At 43.5% G+C, this 27,697-nt stretch overlaps 1 protein-coding gene across 1 annotated transcript; it reads left to right on the top strand.

Moving 5' to 3' along the window:
- The first annotated feature begins 800 nt into the window (after window positions 1–800).
- Window positions 801–26,012, top strand: FOXN4 (forkhead box N4). The gene is made up of 10 exons (XM_074972449.1): window positions 801–858; window positions 1,734–1,822; window positions 13,022–13,185; window positions 13,738–13,853; window positions 13,952–14,065; window positions 15,353–15,480; window positions 15,996–16,092; window positions 17,005–17,212; window positions 22,949–23,329; window positions 23,981–26,012. Exons 2-10 carry the CDS (start codon window positions 1,737–1,739, stop codon window positions 24,229–24,231), a joined length of 1,545 nt encoding a protein of 514 aa, XP_074828550.1. The 5' UTR covers window positions 801–858; window positions 1,734–1,736; the 3' UTR covers window positions 24,232–26,012.
- The last annotated feature ends 1,685 nt before the right edge of the window (window positions 26,013–27,697 follow it).

The raw sequence follows: 27,697 nt of genomic DNA, 5'->3' as shown, positions 1-27,697 counted from the left end.
TTCCCTAGTGCAATTGTCCTCCAGCTCAGGGTGTGTGTGCAAACTCCTGCACCAGTGCAGTTATCCCCCAGCTCGGTGTGCGTGCAAACTCTTGCACTAGTGCAATTGTGCCCCCAGCTCAGGAGCTACAGCGGGCGCCGGGTCCGAGGACTGGGTGGTGGAAGCTCTGGCTCCAGCGCAGTTTGTTGACCCCGCTCCCTCGCAAAGCGGCGGCGCGGCGGGCAGAGCAGCGTCCCGCGGCTGCTGTTACCCCTTGATTGTCTCCCCTTCGCACCTTCCCCCCGACCCCCGGCAGAAATACGAGGCTGCCACCAAAGGGGCATTTGCACCACCCCGCTCAAAAGCAGGAGACCCTTTGTTTAAAAAAAAAAAAACAATTTAATGTTGTCTGCGCCTAAGCCCGGGACGCCTTCTTAGCCCCCCTCCCCCCCCTTTTTTTTTTAAGCGAGGGATGCCCATGGGGACGCCCTATTACACATTTTGCAGCCGGTTTTTTAGAGGTTAATTTTCTCCCTTCCCTCCCAGCTCAGCCCTCGAGGGAAGTTTAAAGGCTGTAGAAGATCGGAGAGCGGAGCCGCGGGCCCCGAACAGCTCCCGGGGGGGCGGGCACGCCGCGGGGGGGGGGGGGGGGCTCGGTGCTGCGGGGGCTGGGGCGCGCCGCGGTCCCCTGGACCCTGCCCCGCGGCTGACCCTGCCGAGGCTCTGGCGCGCCCCTGTGCGCATGCTCCAGGCTGGACAGCTCCTGAGAGGGAAATTTAAAAACGGTTTGGAGCCTGAAACTGCAGCCAAATTACAAAAGAGAGAGAGAGAGCCCTGTAGAGCAGAGAAGTGCAGCCGCAGCCGCAGATCTCACTCCAGGTACCATCCTGCAAGGTTTGCTTTGCACACCGTTGTGCAACGAGCGCATTTCATTTTCCTGTCAGCGCAGAGGATGTAATCTACAAGTTCCTCTTGAGAAATATGGGCAGATACAGAAGGTTTAGCTCTTGTTTCCTTCAGGGAGGTTGCAAGCTTTTTCTGAAAACTTGGGTCGGCCTTGTGGGCACATGTAGTTTTTATTTTTTTTTTCCCCTCACTCCGCCTTAGCTGTACTTTTAGAACAATAGTGTTGCAAACAGTTAGGCTTTGGGGCGAGTTGTCTGACTGAACCTTTCCTTCCCTTGCTGCTAAGATGATCTCATTCATTGCCACAGCTGCTTGTATTATGGAGTGTTTTTAAATGACTCTGCAGTCACCCAGATTTTTTGTAAAACTTGTGTCTTCACATCAGTTCTTTGGCAGATTTTTTTCTGGTAATAACTTAGATGTACTTAAAATATTAGCCGTGGTCATTTTTAAATGTCGTTTAGTTTTCCTACATTTTAAACGGTCAGGTCATATGATTTTGTTTAGTATATAAAAACTGACACACAACTGTTTTCCTAATTTGGTTGGTATTCAGTTGACCCAACTGTGATGCTGTAATGGATTCATTTGACCCTTCCATTTATTACATCAGTTATATATTCTGCATTATGTTCTCCTCTGCCTTTGTAAATATTTAGACATTTTATAGCCTAAGTAAAACATTGCTCTTAAAAATGATAGGAAACGTGACAACAACAACAATTATATCTTACATTCCAGGTTTTTTAATTTGGAATTTTTTTAAATTTTCCTCCATACTGCTGAAATGCTGGATAGCTACTTCATACCTATATGATTTTTTTTTTTTTTTTTGGTCTTCCCCAAAGGAGATGATAGAAAGTGACATTACATCCATGATGTCAGGAATCATTAGAAATTCAGGGCAAAATCATCACCCCTCGCCGCAGGAATACAGGTGAGGAATTTATCCGTTTGTAAAGAGGTGTTGCATCCTCATGGCCCATTAGATGACTTTAACACTTGTGTATGTTTCTAAATAAAATCAAATATTCCAGAAATCCTCTTTAATGAAGAAGCTAATTACATTTAGCTCTTGTCTTTAAAAGGATTTTTCTCTGGTGACTGCTTGTAGCATACTATGTGCTCAGAAACATCCTGGCTTAAAATGTTTTGATAGTAAATCATAGTCAGTGCAAATATGTTCAAAGCCTGGTGTGAACTGCTGGTATAGTCTGTGCTCTACGTGATTTGCCAGACTATGATACTCTTGTAAAATAGTAATGATTTAAAAGCCCCCTGTCATGTAGCATTTGAATTGATTGGAAAAACAGGAGTCATGTTCAACTAGCAATTGGGAAGGTCCTAATTAAAATAAATATTTACTTTAGTTCCCAAATGCATTCATATGCCAAACTACTTATAATATGAACAGGAACAAACTTGGGTCTGCTGACAACCTTTAGCAAGTAGGCATTTATTTACCTATACCAACACTTACCCATTTACATTTTAAAAAAATCTTTTTTCTGAGAAGTCATGGGACAGTTATGCATGAATTACAGTGCTTTGGGTTAATTCAGCTACATCTTGTCACATGAGGCGATGTTTTATGAAACACATTATAGCATGTGAATCAGTGCAGCAAAGTGAAGAGGGCTTTTTTTGGTTTGTTTTTAAATGCTGAGTGGGTGACTCTAACAGCCAGTGGGTGTTTTCAACATTTCCTTGGGTAAAAGTGGGCAGCCGTATGTGTTCTCCTTCTTCTTCTAGCCGCTCTCTATTCAAAATGCAAACATTGCCAGGCAGCTTCTTTCAGCGCAACAAGTGATTTGTTATACTGGGTGAAGCCACTGTGGAGAAAGGTTTGTGAAACCCTGTTTTGCTGTTTATTAAAGCACTGTTTGCTCTAGGCATTTTGTTGGTTATGTAAATATTGGTAAAGAAATGTCTGTTGTTTAGGAAGGGTATGGGTGACCTGTGGATGCTCAACTGTAAATCAGTATTAACTCCCTGAAGCATATAGCACTGAAACAAAAACCATTCATGTAGAGGAGATTCTTTAATTCATAGTAGCAAAAAAAAAAAAAATCCCCCCAAAACCCCAAGCGTTTTGCAGGATATAACTTATTTTACTTTTAGGACACACGGCCAGAGTATCTTAGTTTACTTGTTTCAGAGTAGCAGCCATGTTAGTCTGTATCCGCAAAAAGAACAGGAGTACTTGTGGCACCTTAGAGACTAACAAATTTATCTGAGCATAAGCTTTTGTGAGCTACAGCTCACTTCATCGGAGCATGCCACAAGTACTCCTTTTCCTTTCGTTTACGTGGAGATCAAGCAGGTTTTAAAACTGCTTTTAGTTATGTATCCTATAGTCTTAAAACTAATAGCTCCTACATCACTAAAGTTGTTTTTAACTAGTTTGAGATTTTTTTAAAAAGTCTTTTCTGAGTTATGTGACCTCATTTACAAGTAGTAACTTCTGATAAAAATGCATCGGATCTGAACTACACTGCAAATGTGGAACAGTATTTGTCCTACTTCATGAGAAAACACTTTGGATTATGTAAAAGAAAATCTTTTAGACGGAATGATTTTAAGAAAAGAATAGACCTGTCAAATTCTATCAGCTCTGTTTACTCTCCTGCTGTCACCACAGTCCAAGACTGGAACCCACAGTCCTGAGTTCTCCATGGGGGAGCAGCAGGGCTCCGCAGAGTAGGAAATGTCCTCCAATTAGTGAGTGGGAGGCTGGGACTGTGCTGAGAAGACCCTTCTGTCTCACTTAGAATCTTTCAATTGGACAGTTGCACTTAGAGGAGACCAGGCTTTCCAGGAAGGGTAAAGAAGGGAACAGACAGAGGGAGAGAGACAGGAATGAAAGGCAGCAACTACAAATAATTTGTACATGTGGTTTATAGAGAATGTGTGCCCATGCGGTTTAAAGGTCAGATTTGAAACATTACAAGGTCTCCCTTGTTTTAAAAAAATCACTTTGGCGGATCTTGAGACCTTCCAGACCAAGAGCATATTTAAATGAGAGAGAGTGGATGGAGTGGTGATATGGACTGTATTACTCAGTAAAGTCCAGACACGGACAGACTTGTATGATGGTTTCAGATACATATTTTTGCACAGATTCAACAGTGCAACATAAAACACCATCCTTGCTAAGTGCCATCTTCTACACCCTCAACTCCTCCCTCCTGTGGGATGTAGGTACCTGCCTACTTTGCATAAAAGGATGCATTTCCAACTCCTCCATAGAAAACATTGTTCTCTCTCACCCTTCAAGGTTACCACCTTAAGGGTAGCAGGGACACTCACTTCTGTTGACTACAGCCAATACTTTAGGGAATGATAAAGCTGTAGAAGAGCTTGCTGGGATTGGCATACCCTGAACATGTTGCTCTTACTAATTCATTTTTAAGATTAAACTGATTTTAGTGTAAATATTTTATTTTTCAAAACTGAAACAACAGGTGACAAGTTTATAATGCAATAGAGTATCTGTGGGTGTTCCAGTAGTGAGCTAAGCAAATTATAGGTTCTGAGTTAAAGCCTATTAAAGCAATGGAAAGACTCCCCTTGATATCAGCGGGCTGTGGAGCAGGCCCTTGAGGAGCAAAGTTATTCAGCTTACAAATGTTGTGGTCTCTACGAATATTCTTTTTGGTAGAATTTTACAAGTAAAACAGAATGGCAACTTTGGAACCATTAAGGGCCATTGGGCCAAATATTCATGCACTAAAGCAACTTTACACAACAGAGATTTTAAAAGTTCCTAAATACGTACTGATCCCAAACACAGGAGTGGCTATTTATTTGCTAAACAATGCTCTAGTTCCAAATCAACATGTGGGTGAAACTGTGCATTTTTCCCAAAAATCAATTGATTGTCGATTCAGTAGACCCACTTGGGGGGAGGTATGGGGAAATATGGTTATCAAATAACATAAGGGACACGTCTCAAAATACATACTAAACTATTCTAACTTTTATAACAGCTTAAATCTAGACTGACTTGACCACAGAACTAACTGGCCCCAGAGCACGCCAGAGTCTTATATAATGGGTCTGATTCTGCACTGCAGTCTGTTTGCGTTTAGAGTATCAGGCAAAACTCCCAGTGTTGTCTCTGGAAGCTTCCTCAGAAATGACTGTGGCACTGGTCCAACTACTGTAATCCAGGTTTTAACACCTCCTAACGAAGGTCTGAATTGATTTTAACTGTCATTTCAAAAAGCCATACACATTTTCACAGAGCAAGTACATATTTGTTAAGGGTGGGACATTAACAAAAGTCAAAACATTCACTGTTAAGAAATATTCAACATTCTTGCTCACGTTTGACTCTCTTTGTTTTTAGAATATAGCAGCAGCATACTGGTTTTGGCCAATCACTAACCTACTCCTGGGCTACATCTGTTACAGGGTGAGAACAGTGACATGCCTAAAATGCTATGTTTGGACCACATGCCTCTAGAATAAGAAGGGAATGCAAGAGTAATTCATCTGGCCTAACCAGCATTTATGCAAATACAAGTTTAACAGAGTCAAAGAAACATACTTGTGTACTGGTATAGCAAGGAATACTTTTAAAAGCGTCACTAACTAAAATGAAATGTCACTTTTCTAGCTTAAGGAATCACATTACAAATAGTAAATAGAGCTGGTTAGGTAAATTAACTATTGTCTGGAACTTATCACTTTGTGTAAAGGTTGTTGGACTTTCAGTGTAGTGTAGTATAACAGCATCCTCATTTTCCCCTATTTCTGATTTATTTGAGCAGCCTTATACAATATTTTTGAAGAACTTGCAATGTGAGTATAAAGTCACTATTCATATTAGGTTAGAAATAACGGTTTAAATAGGTAGCTCTTAGCCAAAAGATGTTTAAATAGTCACAAAGCACTGACTGTATGAGTAGAAAATATCTACTTTACTTGCGTCATGTACTGGGTGAAGCGCATCCTCAAATAAATAAATAAACCTTTAGTGTTACATGAATATAAATACACAAAATTATCACAGGAGCATTAACTCATTAGATATCCTGGCTAAATTCTAACAGATGTAATTACATTCTTCCAACATAAACTCCCCCCACAGATTCATCTGGTTAAGATATACCTCAGTTCCTGTCCTAAATGGTTATGTAGGATGACGTGTTCCGATAGGCCCTGATTCAGCAAGAGATTTAGGCATGTTTGTAGTCCTTTTGAAACCAATGAGATGGAGAGTTATGCACATGCTTAAATAACTTGCTGAGTTAGAACCATAAACAGCTGTTATGTTCCACTCCAGAGATCGCTGCACTTCAGTGGTGGAAAAAGGGCCTTGTCTACCGCTTGTGTATCAGTTTGTTTGTAAAATGTTTTGTGACAGGATGTGCTTGTAAGATACGACTGCTGTATGTCTGGAAGCCAGGCTACAACATGAGCAAACCAAGTTTGGAATTTGGATCTGTGAGGAGCAATCTACGATTTAAATATTTTCAATATTCATCATTGGGGACAATCACGGTCAGGGAGTTTGCATTAAAATAGAACTTGCTGCAGCTAAAAGGTTACACATACATAATTAATACAACAGTAATTGTTCCTGAAGAGAATTGCAGCGTCCATTCCCTTGACACCGTGACATGGCTGAGGGATTTTATCACCTTAGTTGCTTTGAGAGAGACAGTTCCTAAAAACGAGTCAAACTCAGGGTGTTGAGAATTGATGTAAGCGGATCAGCTCAGCTGTTGCCCGTGCAGTTCCTGAAATTTAATAATCAATGTAAAATAAAAAATGACGGCCCTTGCTTCTCAAATTATTTTGCATTTACAATATTCTTACGTCTAGCTCTGCCAGTCTATAGGCCCCATCCCGCAAAGTTCCAAGAGCCCTCAGTGCTCAGTGAAATCAGTCCAGAGGACCCTGAACCCCTCACCGGAGGGGGCTGGCACCTAGTTCAAGACCTGGGGCAGAAAACGAATTTGGTTTAGTGTTCAGTTACCACGAGACGTTTCAAATACTTGCGGTACAGAACACTTCTCCTTTTATCGGTAAAGCTCTCCCACGTCCCCAGTGAGCCAGAATGCGTGGATCCCTGAAGCAGTGGGTAATACGCCTGACTTAGGCCTGGTCTACGCCAAAACGTTAGGTCGACCCCGCTATATCTCTCAGGGGTGTGAAAAATCCACAGCCCGGAGCGGCATAGTTAAGCCGACCTCACCTCCGGTGGGGAGACCACAAGTCAATGGAAGAGTTCTTCTGTCAACCAAACTACTGCCTTATGGGGAGGTAGATTACCGAGGCAGGCAGGAAAACCCCTCCCATCAGCGTAGATAGTATCTAAGGTGCAGCGTTTCAAGGGTACACAAACCCATGGTCATTTACACCTGTGCAGCGTGAATATAGCATTCTGCACTCAGCTGGCACTGGAGTAGATACTGGTACAAGATGCAAGGCAAAGGGAAATCAGTCCATTGTTGGTAATCAGGAGATCAAACTAGGGACATCTGATGAAAGCGAGCAAAATAGCTCTAGCTCACAGCCAGCTGCTAGTACCAGTTTACACAGCACCATGTACGTAGGGCCAGACTTTGCCTCCCTTCTTTACGCCAAGTAGAAGCCACGTTTGCTTCCATGGAACAACTTGCAGAGTCAGGTGCTATGCAACATGAGTCAGTTTGGCAGAGTTGTGTCCACAGCAGGGAAAGACTGTTGTGTGGAGCACAGCAGGGAGTCAGCAGCTACAGATTCACTTCCCAGCTCTGCGATTGACTTCCTGTGAGACTTGGGCAATCATGCAGTTCATTTATGGCTCAGTTCCCCCCACCCTCCTCTCTGATATTGATCTGCTGCCACGGGGCGCTGTGAAACTTAATTGAAGTGTAGAAACCATTCTGATAGCCGTTAAGGTACCATCTACCAGAGGCTAAGCATCTTTGCTCAAGGTCTTTGAAGAGTTTTGTCCTTTTATCTTGACTACTATAAGAAAAAGGAAAAGTGAAACAGCAACACTGCACACCGTGATCAGGTTTTTGGTTTTTTTCCAAAGCCCTGTTTTTTTTTAATGCCGGGCAGGGGTAGTCAATTATTTTTTGTCAAGGTCCAAATTTCTTGGTTAAGGTCCAGACTGCAGAGAAAATAATAAAACAACAACAAGTAGTAAATAAAAAGATTTCAGGGTCCGTTCAAAAGCATCTGGCAGTCGGATTTGGCCCACGGTCTGCCTCTAGATTACCCCTGACACCGGGGTTTCTAAACTGTGGTTGACGGAGCACTTGGTGGTGGTCCAGGGAGAGCTGTCTGGTCTCTGGGGCTAGCTGAGCTTATTTCCAGGGGACCCAGAAATGAGAAAAGGTGCTGGGAACAAGAAGCAGCAAGCCCACCTTATTGCCTGTATGTAGGGGACACTGAGTCCCATGTAAGAGACAGAGTGGAAGCTGGATTTGTTGGCAGAGACCCAAGCCAGCCATTAGCAGGAGAGGAACTTCCAAAGGAACTGTGGAGACAGAGAGAGGTGCTTGTGCTACATGGGAGATGGGAATCAAGTGGCAAGGAAGCATTTGCAGGGGCAAAGGAGGAAAAGGGGAAAGAAGAACAGAACCAATAAAGTGAGGGGCAAAAATAGACAGTGTGACTAATTCACTCAATTTTTAAATGACGGAACATTTCCTGCATTGGAGACAGCTAAAAATATGTAAGCAATTGGTGCAACTGCCTAAGGGATGTTTGCAATCGCAGACGAGAAGGGAAGTTCTCTTTGTCACCATAATGTGAGTGGAGGTTTCCATGAGAGCCTCTATGACACTGCCACCTACACTGACAAAATGTTTGAGAACGGCTGCCTAAGAATTTACCATTTTCCTAGACCATCCCTAACCTTCAAATCTGAGCTTAATATCCTCAGCCTGAGCATTTTGCTTACAAGCCAGGCTGCCTTTATACAGCGTTAGAGCAGTACAGACAAAAAAGAACACCCGTAAAGTCTCCAGGAGAGAGCACAGTGTGCTCCCTCGGCAACAGCCGCCATCTTGAACTGAAACTGCTTTCCAAAAATGGAGGGCTTCTCAGCAAGCAAGGAGACAGACTCCTTAGACATTTTCAGTATGTGTTAGATATACTCCATCGGTATTTAAATTAATCTGAGCCACACATACCTGGGGCTGTACAAACACACAGGAAGACATGGGCCCTGCCTCCAAGCGTTTACCATTAATTTAAGACAAAAAAGGGAAGAAGGATACAATGGAGATCTACAAAACAGTTTTGTATGTGAGTTATATCTATATAGTTGTACATTGGGGGGAGAGGGGATTACACAGGTGGAAGAAGGCTGAACTCCATGAGTAGATAAATTGCCAGCTAGCTACTACTATGCATGGTTTAACTAAAGCAGATGGTTTGATTTGCATTTTTTTCCCCTAAGAGTCAAAGACGCACCCAGAACCCATGTACCGTTAGAAGACTTGAATTTATATTGCATAGTATATTTGTACATTTACAAAACCCAGCGATGGGACAGCTCTCCCTGTGTAAATCTTTGTAAAAGGTCTGAGCTCTCATTGCCTGGATCGGGTTACTGTGAAATGTAAAGTATAGAAGTGACTTGAAGTCACCACTGCTGAAATTTATGTTTGTTTTGAAGACAACTCAAAGAATAATCCCTTTATGCCACATGCATTTTTGGTAAACCTGCTTAGATTCTACAATTTTACTACAAACTATTAACATTTGTTAGAGTACTTGTCAGTCTATTTTAAAAAAATAGTTGTAAGAGAATACATCAAAGCTGTTTAATTGAACAAAACAAAGGTGTGTTTTGTTTTGATGGGAAGTATAAAGTCAAATGCAGACTAGAAGCCTATGCTAGGATGGAGGGGGCTAAAATTTGTTTTACAAATGGATCGGGGCACTCTATTTCACTGTACCCTTGTATCTGGTTTAAAATGGGGCATAGTGACTGATATATTATCTTTAAAATATGGCCTCTATGCCCCTCCCTGTCTCTGTTAGCAGAGGTCCATGCTTATGTCCAGTACACTGTCTGCACGCTGTTCTGCGATGTTGTGGAATAAGGATGCTGTGTAAAAGGAAAGATGTGCTTCAGGTTATACTAGGAAGTAGGAGAATCTTGAGCTTCCTACTGTTCAGACAGCACCCTATTCAGGCTGTTTGCAGTTAAGGTTTCTGACAACATCTAACCACACAAAGTGGATTACTAATCATTTAGGCTTCTAGAAAGAGCTGGATGGATCCACTTAACGTTAACATAAAGCAAAGGAATTCATCAGTTTTCCAAATAGATAAACGTAGAAAGGTTATTGTGCAAATATGGCTTCTGTGGTCCTCCTATTCGGAGCTGTTTAGCCTATGCTGTGGAGTGGAGAGAGGGCATGTGGCAGATTCATTTCCTGACAGGAGGCGTGTGCAGTGGGTTTTGACCCTCACCGCCCATCTGACCCCATTATTTGTTGAAGAAGCTGACTTGTCTGGAAGGACTGGCAGGGACCAGGGTGCCAGATGGCATGTGTGTGTCTGTGTGTGTGTTGTGTGTTGGCTGTCATTCATCCAGATTAATGTGAAGTTTGTAAAAAGGAGGAGGGAAAAAAACAATTAAGCAAGAATGCCAAAAACAATGGAGGCCACGTGCCACTGGGCAACAGTCGTTTGCAACACAATGGGTTATCGGCTTACAATGAACGGGTCCAACTGTTGCAAACGACATGAGCCTGCCCAGTTTTCAAATCATTTAATGCTCTTGTTTACTTACAACCCAGCCAATCGCTAAGTAGGGAGAGTGGTCACCTGATGTTCTTTTTATGCATTTAAGTCCGAGGCCTCACAAAATAACTGAACAGTGGTAACCATGGCAATGCTAATTATTGCACTATAACTACAGTAGGAGAAAGAAACCAGGGTAGCCTCGGAGGAGGATTTGAAGACGTTTTTGGCCAGGATTTGAGTTTTGGCTTCTGCTTGTTTTGTATTTTAAAATCTTTGTGCAAACAAATAAAGTTCTGCTTTAGAGATCTACTGGGTAGTGGAGTTTGGGGAACTTTTGAACCGCTGAAAATCTTGACTAGAAAAAGCTAAAATCTCAATAGCCTTTTGGGCTGCAACACACTGCTGTTTTTGCATTTTATGTTAAGCTGATTTAGACTCATGTAAAACGTACAAGATGCTTCAGCAGAAATCTGATGTATTGACTGCCTCTGTCTCACCATTTGACAATGGACACACATTAGTGCCGTGCACCTGGCTTTTTAAAAGGTCACTAGTTGACTGGAGAACATTTTCAGTTAGGGTGTTTTAAAAAGAGAATCTACAATCTCAGGCTAACCTGTGTCCCTTCCAAAATAGAAACGTTTCCAACGGCTGGTCTGTGCAGTCCGTACTCAGGGCTATGTAGAGATATCCCCCTTCCTTACGTGAAGTGGTGCCCGACTTTCTCAGCACAATTCAACATGAGTAACTCTCTCTCCCTCTGGACACCCATTTGTAATCGTTGTAACTCACTGACTTCAATGGCAGCTTTGAATTGAGTAAGAACGTTTGCAGTTTGGCCCTCCATGTAAATGTGTTTGTTTTTGCTTTTTATGCAGTGATTTCTTTATCAGAAGTAATACAAAGTTGATCATCTCTTTCTAAGAGCACAGCCTGTGCAAGCAGGGCAAAATGTGCAGATTCTAAATGGAACTTTTCACCAAGAGAAGTCTGGCCCGGTTTTCCATTGGCTTTATCAATTAAGATAGTCTGCATTTATGGTCATAAACTCTTACAATCTGAAGATTTAGCACATCGGAGGTGGTTTTAAAAAATTAAGTTGGGTATAATTCCATTCGATCTCACCAAGGACTGAATGGAGGAGATCTGCAGTTCATCCCACAATCTACAGCTTTTGCTTTATAATGAAGATTGCAATATGCTGGTTTCTGAAGCCCTCCTAGGTTCTATTTAAGGAAGGACTAGATCTGAATTTTTGTTATAACCTGAATCCAGTTTCCCTTCCTGGTTCTCATATACTAGCACAGTGCTGCATTGTTTGGTTTTCAGATGCTGCAGAGGAATGTGGATTTGGAATTAAAATAAAGATCATGGAAACAGTTCCATAAAAAAATCCTTGTTTTTACAAAATCTTATTCTCAGCTGAAGTTGCCCTAGCAGTGTCCATCTGGAAATGGACAGAGACCCTTTAAAGATCTCGTGTTAACAGATTTTTTTTTTTTTAAGTTTCTCAGAGTGGTTAGAACATTAATAATCTACTGCTTCAAAGGCCCCCCCCCGCACCGTTTTAAAGTAATTTTTGAGATAAGTACAAAACAGTCACTCCTGTTCAGTACTTAGGTACCAGTTCTAAAAAGCCTTAAGCAAACACTGGGCACAGGAATAGTCCCCCTGAAGTCAATTTTCCATTACCAGTGGTCTGTGTGGGTTATTTTAAATTCAAGTATTTTTCTTTTAGTATGCCAAACTGGACCTTTGTCTAAAGAAACAAGTGCTCCTAGTGCATACCTGTTTGGTGTGATAACTGAACGTTTACAGCACGGGCTGCATGTTGAGAGCCACTTTAACCTCTGAAAAGCAGCATTTCAGATGGAAACACCAGCAGCACTCGGAGTACAGCACTGCTGCTCTGACTGCTGTGCTAATGCCCTTCTCTCTCTCTCTCTCATACTTTTCATAATGTTCAGCTGACCACTATATTGTTCTACAGGGAGATCTCGACAGAACAGTCTCCTAAATTGGTCCTGGTTCAAAACAGAAACACTTCAATGCCTGCTAAATAAAATGTTACCTCTCTTACAAAGGAACACACGGAGGCATTATTAATGGGAGATAGGCCTGAACAAAGAATTCACATCTTGAGCTTTGGATCCACATCCCAACTTTCATGCATCCGATGAAGTGAGCTGTAGCTCACGAAAGCTTATGCTCAAATAAATTTGTTAGTCTCTAAGGTGCCACAAGTCCTCCTTTTCTTTTTGCGAATACAGACTAACACGGCTGCTACTCTGAAACATCCCAACTTTGTAACTTGGACCCACGTCTACTGTTAACTTGCATTAGGCTGGGCCGCCCAGACATCCGTCTTACCCCCAGACAATCTAGCAGAATCTTTGTGCTCTTTGGTAACCTCCCACCTTGTTCCCTGCAGACTCTTGGCTTCCACCCCATCTCAGTTGAGTGAAGATGACCTTCCAAGTGATTTGCAGTCCTTGTCGTGGCTGACCTCTGTTGATGTTCCTCGCTTACAACAGATGGCTAGTGGAAGAATGGACTTCAGCATCAGCTCTCAAGAGTCGATGCTGCAGCAGACAGGTAACTTGCCCTGCTGTTAACTGACAAATAATAATAATAAAGAGAGACAAAACTCCCTGTAACAAGCTTTCTTGTTTGTAACTTTTCACAGTAAGTACATTAGATTTAGCTCTCTACATCCTGTTGCCTTTTGTTACAAGAGATACTCCCTATATTTTATTTATTTATTTATTTATTAAAGAGGCACTGCGTACTAGGGGTTAGAACAAAGATCAAAGAGTCTGGACTTGACTTTTATGCCCAGCTCAGCCTCCTTGTGTGACCTTGGCGCAAGGACTTCATTCTCAGAACTTTCTCAGTACCTCTGGAAATAGTCATTTATCTCTGTGCCTTTGTTTCAACATCACTAAAATGAGAATAACTTACCAACCCTGCAGGTGTGCGCTTCATACAGCCTCTCAGTTAATGGTCACCAAACTTCTCCTTAGTCTTAACATTACTTCAGCAAACGCACTTATTTGTGTTCACTTTATGGAGCAATTTATGCCATTAGATTATACAACCTTTTGGGGCAAGGATTTTAATTTAGCCTTTGTGCTTTTTCATGAATAGGTCCCGTGCCAGGTAATATGCATTCAGCAGGTGCTCCAGGAGCACTGATTCAGGTGCAGGCCAGTCTGCCACAGGGAATTCTGGGACTGAATACTATTACATCGCATGGAGCAAACGTAAGAGCTGACCTGAGCGGGTTAATTGTCATTGCAATGTTTGCCAAGGAAAGATGTTTGACTATAGGACCAACACTTTTGTCTTTTCATCCCAATAGATGAGCCAGTACACAGTCGGAGGGCAGCCATCTCCTAGTTTACAGTCACAGCACTTGCTTTTCCCTGCTCCTCCTTCACAGCAAGTGTTTGCCAGAGCACAGAATGTGCAACAGGTACTATTATTTGCCATGCAGCCTGCGTCTCAGAGTAGCTGTACAGATCGGATTCGCAGGCTCTTACACAGACCTACAGATATTCTGCACCAAAGTGAACAGCTGAGCTAAAATCACCTTGAATCCCCCTAACCTAATCTCTGTGCATGTGCCCTTGAGAGACAGGTTCTAAAATGCCAATTCTAGGAACCCTTCAGGAGGAAAAACACCACTGCCTTCCCTACCGCTGGTGACATGCCATAGAAACTTGGGATTGGGAGTGTTCCCTTTCAAGGACCAGTAATCAGCTGTTTATTCCAACTAAGTTGTCACTACACAATCCCCCCAAAATTGGAAGAAAACATTCTATCCGTGTGTCATTTTACCCACCCTCAGCCGGCTTCCTGATGACTCTGCTCACTGAAACAGCAATGCCCAGGGTCTGGAAGAGTACCCCTCCAGTCCATAGCTGCAGCTTTTGGGGAGAATTCCATCACGGCCCTCTCCCCCCGTGACACTCCGAGAGGTCAAGGACAGAGTGGAAACAGAGACAGAGCTGCTCTCGTTCCATCCCTCTCCTCAGCTCAGGTCTGCTTTGCAGCCAGGAACAGACTGCACCAGCACAGCCCACATAGTTCTTCTACTGTGGATATTTAAAAAAAACAAAACCCCACTTTAGTCAGTCTCCAGAGCTTCAGGCCAGTATTTTACCAATGCCAGATTGCTCAAAAATGTGATGGACCTGAGGTGGGGTAGGGACAGCCTGGGATGGAGCTGTGACAATGTCACAAATTACAAACAAATTATTTGATAATAGCATTCGGATGAGCAAGAGCCTTGTGTGCTACTGTATAGTGAACCGGAACTGCGTGGCTTTTGGTATGTTCATTTTAATGATGTCCTGTAATTTGGTGTCTGAATCAATTAGAGTCTAAACGGCATAGGAAGTGCCTCCCCTTGCAAAAAGGGAGGGGGGTTGCACGGCGAGGGGAGGGGAGAGGAGTTTCATTATGAGAAAGAATGGAATTTGCTGTAAACTCTCCATGTCCTTTAGTCCACACTTGGCCTCACCGACCGTGGGATTGGTTAGAATCTCCTGTCTCTTCAGAGCACAGGAGCCTGTTTCGGGAAGTCTTTCTGTTGCACCCGTACTGTCTGGAATGTGATCTTTTCCAGGGAGCTTTCGTGTCTCATCAGTACAAAGCCAGAAATAACACATGGCAGTTGTGTGTGTGTGTGTGTGTGTGTGTGGGCAGAATGGGGAAAGCTGAATCTTCTGACAGTTTTCCCTCTTTCTTCTGAATACAGTGTAACCCAGCTGCAATATACAGTGCATCCTATGGACCCCATCCTCAATATTCTCAACCTCGCCTTGCCCCTCACACTGCTCAGGAAGTCCATCCAAAACATTATCCCAAGCCAATCTACTCCTACAGGTGAGTGGAGGACAAGCTGGGATATTGCTCCCAGCCTGCATTTGGCATGGTTATAAATGTATCATACTTGGCACAGCAAAAGCATCCGTTTCCTTTCCTAGCATAAAAGTCATTTACTTTTCCCATGATCTTGACAGAAGCCTTCTCTGGAGAGGCAAATCTGCATCACTCCTCCCACAGCACTGTGCTGTTCTGCCCAGGTTGCTAGCATACTTAATAATAGTGGAAAGACATCGACAAGTTAATCCCCTTCCAGCAGAACAGAGGTGGTGTAACAGCGCCAAAGAGCTTGGTTCTCAAGATTTCATTATCTTTTTTGGACCCTTAAACACGGAAGCTGGGTAACGTTACCGTAGAGCTGATGAGACCCCAAGTGCAGTGGGAAGTGACTGTTCACATGGGCACGTGTGTCTGGGCAAAGGTGGCTGTCAGGTTGCTAGGTGAAGAGGAGGATATTATGGGCCAGCACAGTCTGAAGAGGGAACTGGCTTTTATCTTCTCTCTCTTTCTTTCAGCTGCTTGATTGCAATGGCATTAAAGAACAGTAAAACGGGCAGCCTCCCAGTGAGCGAGATCTACAGCTTCATGAAGGAGCATTTCCCCTACTTCAAGGTAAGGAATCAATAAGCTTTTATGACAGAAGGGAACAAAACAGGCCTAGCCACTTGCCAGTGCATTCGATCAGTAGCATCTCAACACACGGTGTACCAAAAACAACCACCCCAGACACCCACGCGTCTCCCCTGCCTTTACCCTGACGGCATTTTAATTCTGGAGTCACACTGTGTCTAGGGGAGCAGGCTATTTATGCATAGGCCACTGGGCATAAACAGAGAAAACGGCCTGGCCACAATAGATGGCACCATGACCTCATCCTCCCCTTATCCCCTCCTTGGGCTGTCCCCCAAAGCAAGAACACCCTGAGAAAAGGTGGCCTCAGAAACACCATCCCTGGTAGCCTTGGAGCCTCGCTCAGATCTTCCTAGGTTTTTAGACGAGGCCTATTGCTGTGACATCTAAGGGCTGGTATCTCCCCCCTACCCTCAAGCAACTGGTGTCCAGTTCCACAAACCCTGCCTTGGGCAGACCCATGCATGTAGCAAGTTCCACAGCCAGTTGTCCACCCCTGAAAATACCCTGCTGCCTCCAGCCTCCACAGAGCACGTCTAGGTGGTCAACAGCGCGGCATCAGCTGAGAGCACCTGGCAGAAGGGCAAAGTGCCTAGGGAGAGGGGCTGTCTCAGAGATAAATCAGACCCAAACTGCTTTATTTACGTTGACACCAATGCCTTGAACTGCGCTTGGAAGCTAGTGCAGCCCAGAGCCTTGTGACGTACTAAAAACGTGCAGCAAAAGGAGGCCGAGTGCGATATGCTGAAAGCTGCTTGCATTGCTACGTGGGTGGGCAGGTTGTTATGATCCGCGTGGCCTGTGAGAGTCTCCCATGGAGAATTCACAGTCCATCCACCCGACGGCTCTCCTCACTGCAGCAGCTTATTCGAATAACAACCTTCTGCCCTCCAGACAGCGCCCGATGGTTGGAAGAACTCTGTGCGCCACAACCTCTCCCTGAACAAGTGCTTTGAGAAAGTGGAGAATAAAATGAGCGGCACCTCGCGCAAAGGCTGCCTGTGGGCCCTCAGCCCTGCCAAGATCGACAAGATGGAAGAAGAGATGCAGAAATGGAAGAGGAAGGACTTGGCCGCTATTCACAGGAGCATGGCCAATCCAGGTAGACTGGCATTGGGCTTTGCCCGCTTGCTGTGTAGAAGAGTCACAGTAAACGAGATGGTTTGGCCAGTCGAACATAAATTGTTATAGTTATACAGAGCAGGGCTTGGGAAAGGAGGGAAAGTGTTTCAGAGGACAGGGTCACCCTGCGGGGCTCGTTGCGTGTAGACATAAGAACGGCCATATGGTGTCAGACCAAAGGTCCATACAGACCAATATCCTGTCTACCAACAGTGGCCAATGCCAGGTGCCCCAGAGGGAGTGAAACTAACAGGTAATGATCAAGTGATCTCTCTCCTGTCATCCATCTCCACCCCCTGACAAACAGAGGCTAGGGACACCATTCCTTACCTATCCTGGCTAATAGCCATTAATGGACTTAACCTCCAGGAATTTATCCAGTTCTCTTTTAAACCCTGTTATAGTCCTAGCCTTCACAACCTCCTCAGGCAGGGAGTTCCTCCGGCAAGGTTGACTGTGCGCTGGGTGAAGAAGAACTTCCTTTTATTTGTTTTAAACCTGCTGCCCATTAATTTCATTTGGTGGCCCCTAGTTCTTATATTATGGGAACAAGTAAATAACTTTTCCTAATTCACTTTCTCCACACCTCTTTAATCTCTCCTCATATGGGACCCGTTCTAAACTAATAATAATTTTAGTTGCCCTTTTCTGAACCTTTTCTAATGCCAGCATATATTTTTTGAGATGAGGAGACCACATCTGTCCACAGTATTCAAGATGTGGGCGTACCATGGATTTATATAAGGGCAATAAGATATTCTCCATCTTATTCTCTATCCCTTTTCTAATGATTCCTAACATCCCGTTTGCTTTTTTGACTGTCGCTGCACACTGCATGGACGTCTTCAGAGAACTATCCACGATGACTCCAAGATCTTTCTCCTGATTAGTTGTAGCTGAATTAGCCCCCATCATACTGTATGTTTTGTTTGGGTTATTTTTTCCAGTGTGCATTACTTTACATTTATCCACAATTTCATTTGCCATTTTGTTGCCCAATCACTTAGTTTTGTGAGATCTTTTTGAAGTTCTTCACAGTCTGCTTTGGTCTTAACTATCTTGAGCAGTTTAGTATCATCTGCAAACCTTGCCACCTCACTGTTTACCCCTTTCTCCAGATCATTTATGAATAAGTTGAACAGGACTAGTCCTAGGACTGACCCTTGGGTAACACCACTAGTTACCCCTCTCCGTTCTAAAAATTTACCATTTATTCCTACCCTTTGTTCCCTGTCTTTTAACCAGTTCTCAATCCATGAAAGGATCTTCCCTCTTATCCCATGACAACTTAATTTATGTAAGAGCCTTTGGTGAGGGACCTTGTCAAAGGCTTTCTGGAAATCTAAGTACCCTATGTCCACTGGATCCCCCTTGTCCACATGTTTTTTGACCCCCTCAAAGAACTCTAATAGATTAGTAAGACACGATCTCCCTTTACAGAAACCATGTTGACTTTTTCACAATTTATGTTCTTATGTGATTTTATTCTTTTACTATATTCTCAACTAATTTGCCTGGTACTGACGTTAGACTTACCGGTCTAATCACCTCTAGAGCCCTTCTTAAATATTGGCATTACATTAGCTATCTTCCAGTCATTGGGTATAGTAGCTGATTTAAAGGACCAGTTACAAACCATAGTTAATAGTTCTGCAATTTCACATTTGAGTTCTTTGAGAACTCTTGGGTGAATGCCATCTGGTCCCGGTGACTTGTTACTGTTAAATTTCTCAATGAATTCCATAACCTCCTCTAGTGACACTTCAATCTGTGACAATTCCTCAGATTTGTCACCTACAAAGACGGCTCTTTTTTAGTTCTTTTACTGTGTTTTTTAAGTTGAGCCTCTATTATTGGTGTCTTTGAAAAGTGTCCATGGAGTTTGCAGGGATTTCACTCTAGTCACTGTACCTTTTAATTTCTGTTTAACTAACCTCCTCATTTTTGCATAGTTCCCCTTTCTCAAATTAAATGCCACGGTGTTGGGCTGTTGAAGTGTTCTGCCCACCACAGGAATGTTAAATGTTATTATATTATGGTCACTATTTCCAAGCAGTCCTGTTATAGTTACCTCTTGGACCAGATCCTGTGCTCCACTCAGGACTAGATTGAGAATTGCCTCTCCCCTTGTGGGTTCTTGTACCAGCTGCTCCAAGAAGCAGTCATTTAAAGTATCGAGAAATTTTGTCTCTGCATTTCGTCCTGAGGTGACATGTATCCAGTCAATATGGGGATAATTGAAATCCCCCACTATTATTGAGTTTTTTATTTTGATAGCCTCTCTAATCTCCCTGAGCATTTCATCATCACTATCACTGTCCTGGTCAGGTGGTCAATAATAGATCCCTACTGTTATATTCTTATTAGAGCCTGGAATTACTATCCATAGAGATTCTATGGAACATGTGGATTCATTTAAGATTTTTATTTCATTTGATTCTACATTTTCTTTCACATATAGTGCCGCTCCCCCTCCCCCACCCCCATGACCTGTTCTGGCCTTCCCATAGATTTTGTACCCTGGAATGATTGTGTCCCATTGTTATAGCAATATCCTCCTTTAACACAAGACACTCTAGTTCACCCATCTTATTATTTAGTCTTCTAGCATTTGTGTACAAGCACTTTAAAAACTTGTCACTGTTTATTTGTCTGCCCTTTTCTGATGTGTCAGATTCTTTATGTGAATGTTTCTCGTCTGATCTGGCCCATACTTTATCCTCTTTCATCCCCTCCTCCTGACTAAAACCTAGAGAATCTCTCTCAATAGACTCTCCTCTAAGAGAAGTCTCTGGCCGATCCACATGCACCTCTGCAGCCATCGGCTCCCCCCTCCCCCCATCTCTTAGTTTAAAAACTGCTCTGCAACCTTCGTAATGTGAAGTGCCAGCAGCCTGGATCCACTCTGGTTTAGGTGGAGCCCATCCTTCCTGTATAGGCTCCCCCTATCCCCAGAGTTTCCCTAGTTCCTAATAAATCTAAACCCCTCCTCTCGACACCATCGTCTCATTCACGCATTGAGACTCTGAAGCTCTGCCTGCCTACCTGGCCCTGCGTGTCGATCTGGCAGCATTTCTGAGAATGCTACCATGGAGGTCCTGGACTTCAGTCTCTTTCCTAGCAGCCTAAATTTGGCCTCCAGGACGTCTCTCCTACCCTCCCCTAGGTCATTGGTACCTACATGTACCACGACCACCGGCTCCTCCCCAGCACTACACAATAAGTCTATCTAGATGCCTCGAGAGACAGCTGCCAAGGAAGTTGGTTTGGCTAGCTGAGTGATTAGGGAAGCACCATGCTCTTCTGGCACACTCCAGGAGTGTTTATTATTGGCCTAAAACCAAACAGGTTTCTCAGGAATCATAGAATCATAGAATATCAGGGTTGGAAGGGACCTCAGGAGGTCATCTAGTCCAACCCCCTGCTCAAAGCAGGACCGATCCCCAATTAAATCATCCCAGCCAGGGCTTTGTCAAGCCTGATCTTAAAAACTTCTAAGGAAGGAGATTCCACCACCTCCCTAGGTAACGCATTCCAGTGTTTCACCACCCTCCTAGTGAAAAAGTTTTTCCTAATATCCAACCTAAATCTCCCCCACTGCAACTTGAGACCATTACTCCTTGTTCTGTCATCTGCTACCACTGAGAACAGTCTGGATCCATCCTCTTTGGAACCCCCTTTCAGGTAGTTGAAAGCAGCTATCAAATCCCCCCTCATTCTTCTCTTCCGTAGACTAAACATCCCCAGTTCCCTCAGCCTCTCCTCATAACTCATGTGTTCCAGTCCCCTAATCATTTTTGTTGCCCTCCGCTGGATGAGGCCTCACCAATGTCGAATAGAGGGGAACGATCACGTCCCTCGATCTGCTGGCAACGCCCCTACTTATACATCCCAAAATGCCATTGGCCTTCTTGGCTACAAGGGCACACTGTTGACTCATATCCAGCTTCTCGTCCACTGTAACCCCTAGGTCCTTTTCTGCAGAACCATTCGGTCGAGCCATTCGGTCCCTAGTCTGCTGCCGAGCCATTCGGTCCCTAGTCTGTAGCAGTGCATTGGATTCTTCCATCCTAAGTGCAGGCTCGGCACTTGTCCTTGTTGAACTTCATCAGATTTCTTTTGGCCCAATCCTCAAATTTGTCTAGGTCCCTCTGTATCCTATCCCTACCCTCCAGCGTATTTACCTCTCCTCCCAGTTTAATGTCATCTGCAAACTTGCTGAGGGTGCAATCCACACCATCCTCCAGATCATTTATGAAGATATTGAACAAAACCGGCCCCAGGACCGACCCTTGGGGCACTCCACTTGATACCAGCTGCCATCTAGACATGGAGCCATTGAATCTAGCATAAAAAGCAGGCCTGGGTTTGCTGGAATAGTGCCTTCCATGTGAAATAGTCAGTGTTGGCATCAGAACTGAGCCGCAGCAGCGCAGAAGAGGCAGATAATTTTTTTTAATGTATTTTTTCATTCAGCACTTCATCCAAAGCTTGCTTGGTGTGGTTCCTAAATTCTCCTGCCTCTGATCTTTCCAGCCCTGACCCACCCTGCCAGGCACTGACTTAGGTTCCCACCTACTGCCTCTCCCTGCCCTTCACTGTCTGTTCATCACTCCCCTCACCTCTCCTGTGAGTGTCGTCTAGTGATTAATGCTGGGCAATGAAAGCCAGAATTCCTGGCTTTTATATCCAGCTTTGCCACTAACACAGAGATTTTGGGCAAACCAGACTTCAGCTCCCTGGGCCTCAGACTACTCATCTGCAAAACGGGTCCGCCACCTCCCACCTAGCAGAGTGGGAGGGAGGCAGAATTCATGCTGTACAATGCTTTGAGATCATCTGGTGAAAGGTGTTAAATTACCAACACCTATACGAAGTCCTGACTCCAGTTTTCTCAAAATACCCCAGTCAGTTTTATCTTGAAACAGTAACCACGCGTCTTAATTGGGCATGCTGGCTCTTTTAGACTCAGATCAGATCCAAGATGATTCTCTTCTGCCCCATTTTTGTCTGGTCGATTTATCTGAAGTCTTTGGACATTCTAGACAACTTCCGCTGCCTCTGCTGGTCAGTCCTTTCGCGCGCTGCATTTTAAACACCACATTTCATGCCTGCTTTGCAGAATTATTGAGATTTTTATTCATTCTCCAAGATTTCCCCGCTTTTATACAAACGGTGTATTTGTTAAGATCGTATTAGCATGGCCGTGGCTGAAACCAAAGCTGACTTTCCCTGGTAAGTCTGGAACGTGTGATCAGAACGACAGAACATTTTATTTTTGACTGAAGAGTTTAAAAACAAAATATTATTGAAGCTGTCATGTGGCTGTCCTAAAAAAACATACTTAAGATATAAAGACAAGTTAAGCGAATCCTGAGTCAGATTAAAATTTCCTGATCTCTATCAACAAGGCGCTCACTGTAGGTCTGCCCCAGGTGGTTTGAAGAGTGTTAGCCTGCCTGCCCTGGTAAATATCATGCCAGGGTTTTCTTGGCCTGATCATAAGACATCAAAGACAAGACCTGTGTATGGAAGGGAGGGAGGAGTGGAGGTGGCAAGAGCTACTGTCCAGCTCCAGAACTGTATTTCTGCAGTGTGTCCCTATTTACTGCCAAAAAGCAAAGCCTGCATCACAGACCCTCAGCAGCCTCAGGACCTATTAGCCCTGCTCACATGATGGTAGGCAAGTATGCTCAGTTGCTTGTTTTCTATACAGAGGAATTAGATAAACTAATCACCGACAGACCTGAGACCTGCAGGCGGCCTAGTAAGCAGGCAGAATCCGAAGCGTCCACACTGACCCACATGGCAGCAGCCCAAGGCCGAATTTCCATCTCCAAGCTGCAGCCCCAGCCCATGACGCTCTCTCTGCAGTCCATACCACTGCATCACCAGCTCCAGACCCAGGCTCGCATAGCCCCGGACTCACCGGCACCTGCCCAGACGCCTCCTCTCCATACTCTGCCTGACATGAGCCAGAGTCCCCTTCCTCACCACCCAATGAGCCGCGCACCCTCAGACTTCCTGAATGTGACAGCAGATATGAACACTGAAGTGGATGCTCTTGATCCAAGCATCATGGATTTCGCACTACAAGGTAAAGGGGAAGCTGGAGGGGAGGGGTGTGTGTTTGTGTGAATTTCCCTACATGCTTCAGTGTAATTTAGCCCAGAGGTACAGTGTCCAGTGAAGATCAGGAGTATACATGGGGGGGTTAGCTTAATGGTTCATAAAAAGGCACCGTGGTCATGGCCAAGTCTGAGAACCTGCCTACAACAGGATCTCCCAAGTTCTAATCCTAGCTCGGATAAGGACTTCCTCTGTGGCCGTGGTCAAGTTGCAGCCTCTGTGCCTCAGTTTCCCCACCTGCTAAAAGGAGAACTTCTCCCCCTGCCAGGGTGGTTGTGAAGATTAGCTAGGCCATGTCCATGCAGCACGGCAGGAGAGAAGAGCGCGATATAAATAATATGAGTGCGGGTGAAGAATACGTTTTAAGCAGGTGGGGAGGGGCAGGAAAGTTAGCTGTGGACTGGCCAGCTGAACCTATATTACTCCTGCTATTCTGAATGCCTTTGTACCACAAATACCAAAACCCTAGTTGCTCACAAGCGTCATCGTATGACTGAGTAGAAATTAAAATCTTTCAGTTAAGAGAGTTAAACAGTTACTCTTAAGACCATTGTACACCTTGACCCCAGCCCACGGCAGGTCAAAACTGTAAAGGGACTGAATTTATCATCTTTTAAAGGAAATATATGGGAAGAAATGAAAGACGACAGCTTCAATCTAGATACCTTAGGTGCCTTCAGCAACTCCCCTCTCCAGCTCTCAGACTGTGACCTGGGCACGGCTGGCCTCACCCCCGTCTCAAGTGGCAGTGATTATTCCTTCTCAGACTTACAGGTCACAGGCCTCTACACTACTTACGCCACACTGGATAATGTAGCCTCATCACAGTACATGAATGGTCAAGGCAACAAGCCCATTGCTCTGCTTTAAGATTCACACATGCGAGGACCTAAGTAACTTGTCACAGGCCTATTCCCTTTGAGGCCTTGGGATATGATCTGAAAGCTAGAAAGCAGCTCCTTCTGCAGACCCCTGCATCATGCAAGGTATTTACCAGAACTCTCAGTGTGATGCCAAAATGTATCAAGCCAGTACTAGCACAGGGTTTGAGAACACATCTCCCTCTTCATCTTCACTGAGATCAAAAAGGATTTTGGCTGTTGTGATACAAGAACGGAGAGCTGACAAAACAGAGCATGGAATGCATCAGTTAGGAAAATCTTTACTAGAACAATTCACACACTTGTCACATTCTGGTTAAACGTAATCCAATGCTCAGAACTAACGTCGTGTGCAGGACTGGCATGCAGATCCTATTTGACCACAACACCACACAAGAACCACTGCAGCAGCTCACTGCTCCAGCAGGACCGAGTCAGAGATTCCAAGAACTACCTGATCTTATGTGTTTGTTTCTTTTTTTTTTTTTCAAAGAGCCAAATAACTGCAGCCATCAAACAAACAGAGATCACATGCCATTTCTGGAAACGCTTGCAATGCCAACACCTTTCTGATGTAACTGTCTTTAATGTATTGTTGTGGAGGCAGGGTGGGAAGGAGGGTTCAAGCAGAATTTTTTTAAATCAAACCCACAATTTTCTTATCTAGAGCTTAATAAAAAAGGAGGGTTAGAGGCTGACCACATGAAGGCGGTTGTAGGGCTGAATTATTAAACTGATCACTGGAGTGGAATTTTAGGAATGACATTTATCTTAGGCTAAAAAAAAAAAAAAAAGAAAGATTAGGTTTGTTACAATAGTTTCTGTGTATTGTGCTTCTGTTGAGTCTTGTGCTAGGCAGTATTACTATTTGTAAATTTATTTATATTTATTGTTTGAAGAGAAAAGAAATTATGTAAACTGAGCACTGTTCAATTTTTTTTTGAAATGCAGTAACTCTTTATTTGCATGAACTAAATTATTCATAATCACAAATGCAACACCTTATTTTAAATCACTTTTGTAGTACTTCAGTTTCATTTTGAAAGCTGAATTTAAACAAGCACTTTTGATACCGTGAAACACCTTTTAAAAAAAAAGTCAGACCAAATATTTTTTACCTGTACAGTACCAATTCATAATTGTCTTTTTTCCTAATTGATCTAAGCAAAATTGATTCTTACCATGCTTTTTTTTGGTAAACTTTTGAAAACTAGTATGTATTTGGTAACATTTTAAAATTGCATTTGAAGAAACAGTTCAAACGATGAGTTATGTAAAGCAAATTGTAAGAATTACACTTAAATGTAGTGTTTAGGTTTTTGTACCTCTGTGACATTGAAGTAATATTTATTATTATTTTTTATGTTTTGCTTATCACTGTGCCTCGAGAACAATTTTACACTTCCTTATAATTGTACCAACATTGTACCTACTTATATTCAGACAGAACTCTTCCCTACACTAAATTATGACTAAGAATGTTTTGAAGCAGAAAAAGGCCCCATTAGTTTAAATCTGTGTACTGAAAAATAAGAATAAAATAAAACAGTCAAACTTTGCTAAATGCTACATACTGATACTCTGGGAAGATGTAGAATGCAGGTTCTTATCCCACTGCAATGTCCAGTGGTACTTTCTTGTTGAAAATCAACATTGTGAAAATGAGATGTGATGTCTTATGCATATATATCTTTTCAAATATGCACATACGTAATAACCTCTTCTAAAGTGGCATGATGCTCCATGTCATAATTTATTGTTTAATCAAGTCCCATTTAGAAAACAAAATAATGTGAACATCGATCATTTGATGTGAGTGGTATCATTTAAGATGTTTTAATTTTTTAATAAATATTTCTTAGCGCTAACACCCTGGGTTATTCTAGGCGTACTGTGTTAAAATTAGTCTGGTGTACATAAATCCAAGTTCAAAGGGTATTTTGCAACTAAGTGTTAAAAAGCAACGGCCTGGAAATTGCTATCTGAATATTACGTGGTGGAGAATGGTTTTATCTCATTTAATAATGCAGTAAGTTCAGAAAATGTTGATCCTTGATATACTAAGTTTGCTGCAAATGACTAGAAACTTCTCTTAAACATGAGACTATACATTATCTAAAGAGCCCACCACTATAGGAAAACGGTTGTGTCCCTCATTTCTACTATCGACACAAATTAAAACAGTTTACTTCTATACAGCACCTTTCATCAAACGTCAAACATAATACTATGCCTTGAAATCCACCATGACATACATCGGAATCACTCCCATTTTACAGCTCGGAAGAGAGTGGCGCAGAGAGCTGAGCGGCTTGTAGGTTATTCAGCAAGCCATTTCTGCAGAGCCAGGAATAGGAGCCAGGAGTCCTGGCTCCTAGTCGCTTGCTCTCTTCAAACGGTAGGGTTATAAAACAGGCTAACAGTTGATCCGATTTAGAATTTTCCTGAAATAGAAATCGATGTAAATCTATTGCCTTTTCCTCCCCTCCCCACCCCCCCAGTTCAAACCTCCCTTGAGAAGAACACTTTTAAAAGGCGTATCGTGTACTTTCCTCCAGAGCCCACTCGCTGCGGAGAATCTTTGAATCTAAACTCACCTGCAGCCACTGGTTTTTGTGTAGTTCCACTTCTCACAGAAGAAGTCCTGCAATCCACTGTGTATGAAAACAGATCTTAAAAAGATGAGCTGTTGAAATCAGGTTAAATTGGAAGGGCCTGAACGTTACCACCACTGGACAACTCTTCGGAGGCCTGTGTGAAAGTCACTGCCTCACCCTGCTCCTCAAGTGTCACTGGCTGCCCGACATTCCAGCAAAATGGCTCCTGAGAAGATGATGGAACTGGGTTCACATTCCTGAAAGGCCAGTCAGGCTCCAACCTTAGCTACCTCTTCACCTCCCTGTGCCTTAGCCAATCCACCTGGAAGAGATAGGTGACATCAGAACTTCCCTGCAAATCAAATGCTGTATCGGACAGATGCCCCAGGGTTAGTAAGTGACAAGGAAGGTTTTGGATTGGGGCAGGAGGTGGGGGGAAACAGTGTTTATGTTTAATTGCTACAGAGCATCACAAAGACCACTGTTGCCATGTTACTTACCCAAGGTCTGGTCACCACCTAGTGCTTTCTCCAGACGGTTCATCAGAAGACACTAGCTGAACGTCACTCTGGTGTTCTCTGCAGCCGTTTTAACAGCAGCAAGTTTTCTATCCAGCAAAGGGCCTATGCACCCTACATTTCCCTACAAGTCTTTTCAAACATATTCCTACTAACTGGTGCTGGTGCTATAGTTAGGCCTCTTGCTCTCCAGGCACTGAAATCAAAGAGAGTTTAACCTGAGTAAGGATTGCAGGGTTTAGCCCTAAACGAATGCTCCAAACAAGCGTACACAGGGTTTCATAATTCTGCCTCAATTACACAGGCTTCCCCTACACTAAGGGTTACATTTAAACAAAAT

This window comes from Natator depressus, chromosome 15, assembly GCF_965152275.1.
Source record: "Natator depressus isolate rNatDep1 chromosome 15, rNatDep2.hap1, whole genome shotgun sequence".
NCBI classification, from domain to species: Eukaryota; Metazoa; Chordata; order Testudines; family Cheloniidae; genus Natator; species Natator depressus.
The sequence above is the reverse complement of the archived record's forward strand: the minus strand, read 5'-3'. Positions and strand labels throughout refer to the sequence as shown.

What these genes read in the sequence shown, in the direction of transcription:
- FOXN4 (XM_074972449.1), top strand. Translation starts at nt 1,737, where the DNA reads ATGATAGAAAGTGACATTACATCCATGATGTCAGGAATCATTAGAAAT. An exon ending in CCCTCGCCGCAGGAATACAG is followed by an intron (nt 1,823 to 13,021) that starts GTGAGGAATTTA and finishes TGTTCCCTGCAG; the next exon opens with ACTCTTGGCTTCCACCCCAT. An exon ending in AAGCCAATCTACTCCTACAG is followed by an intron (nt 15,481 to 15,995) that starts GTGAGTGGAGGA and finishes TCTTTCTTTCAG; the next exon opens with CTGCTTGATTGCAATGGCAT.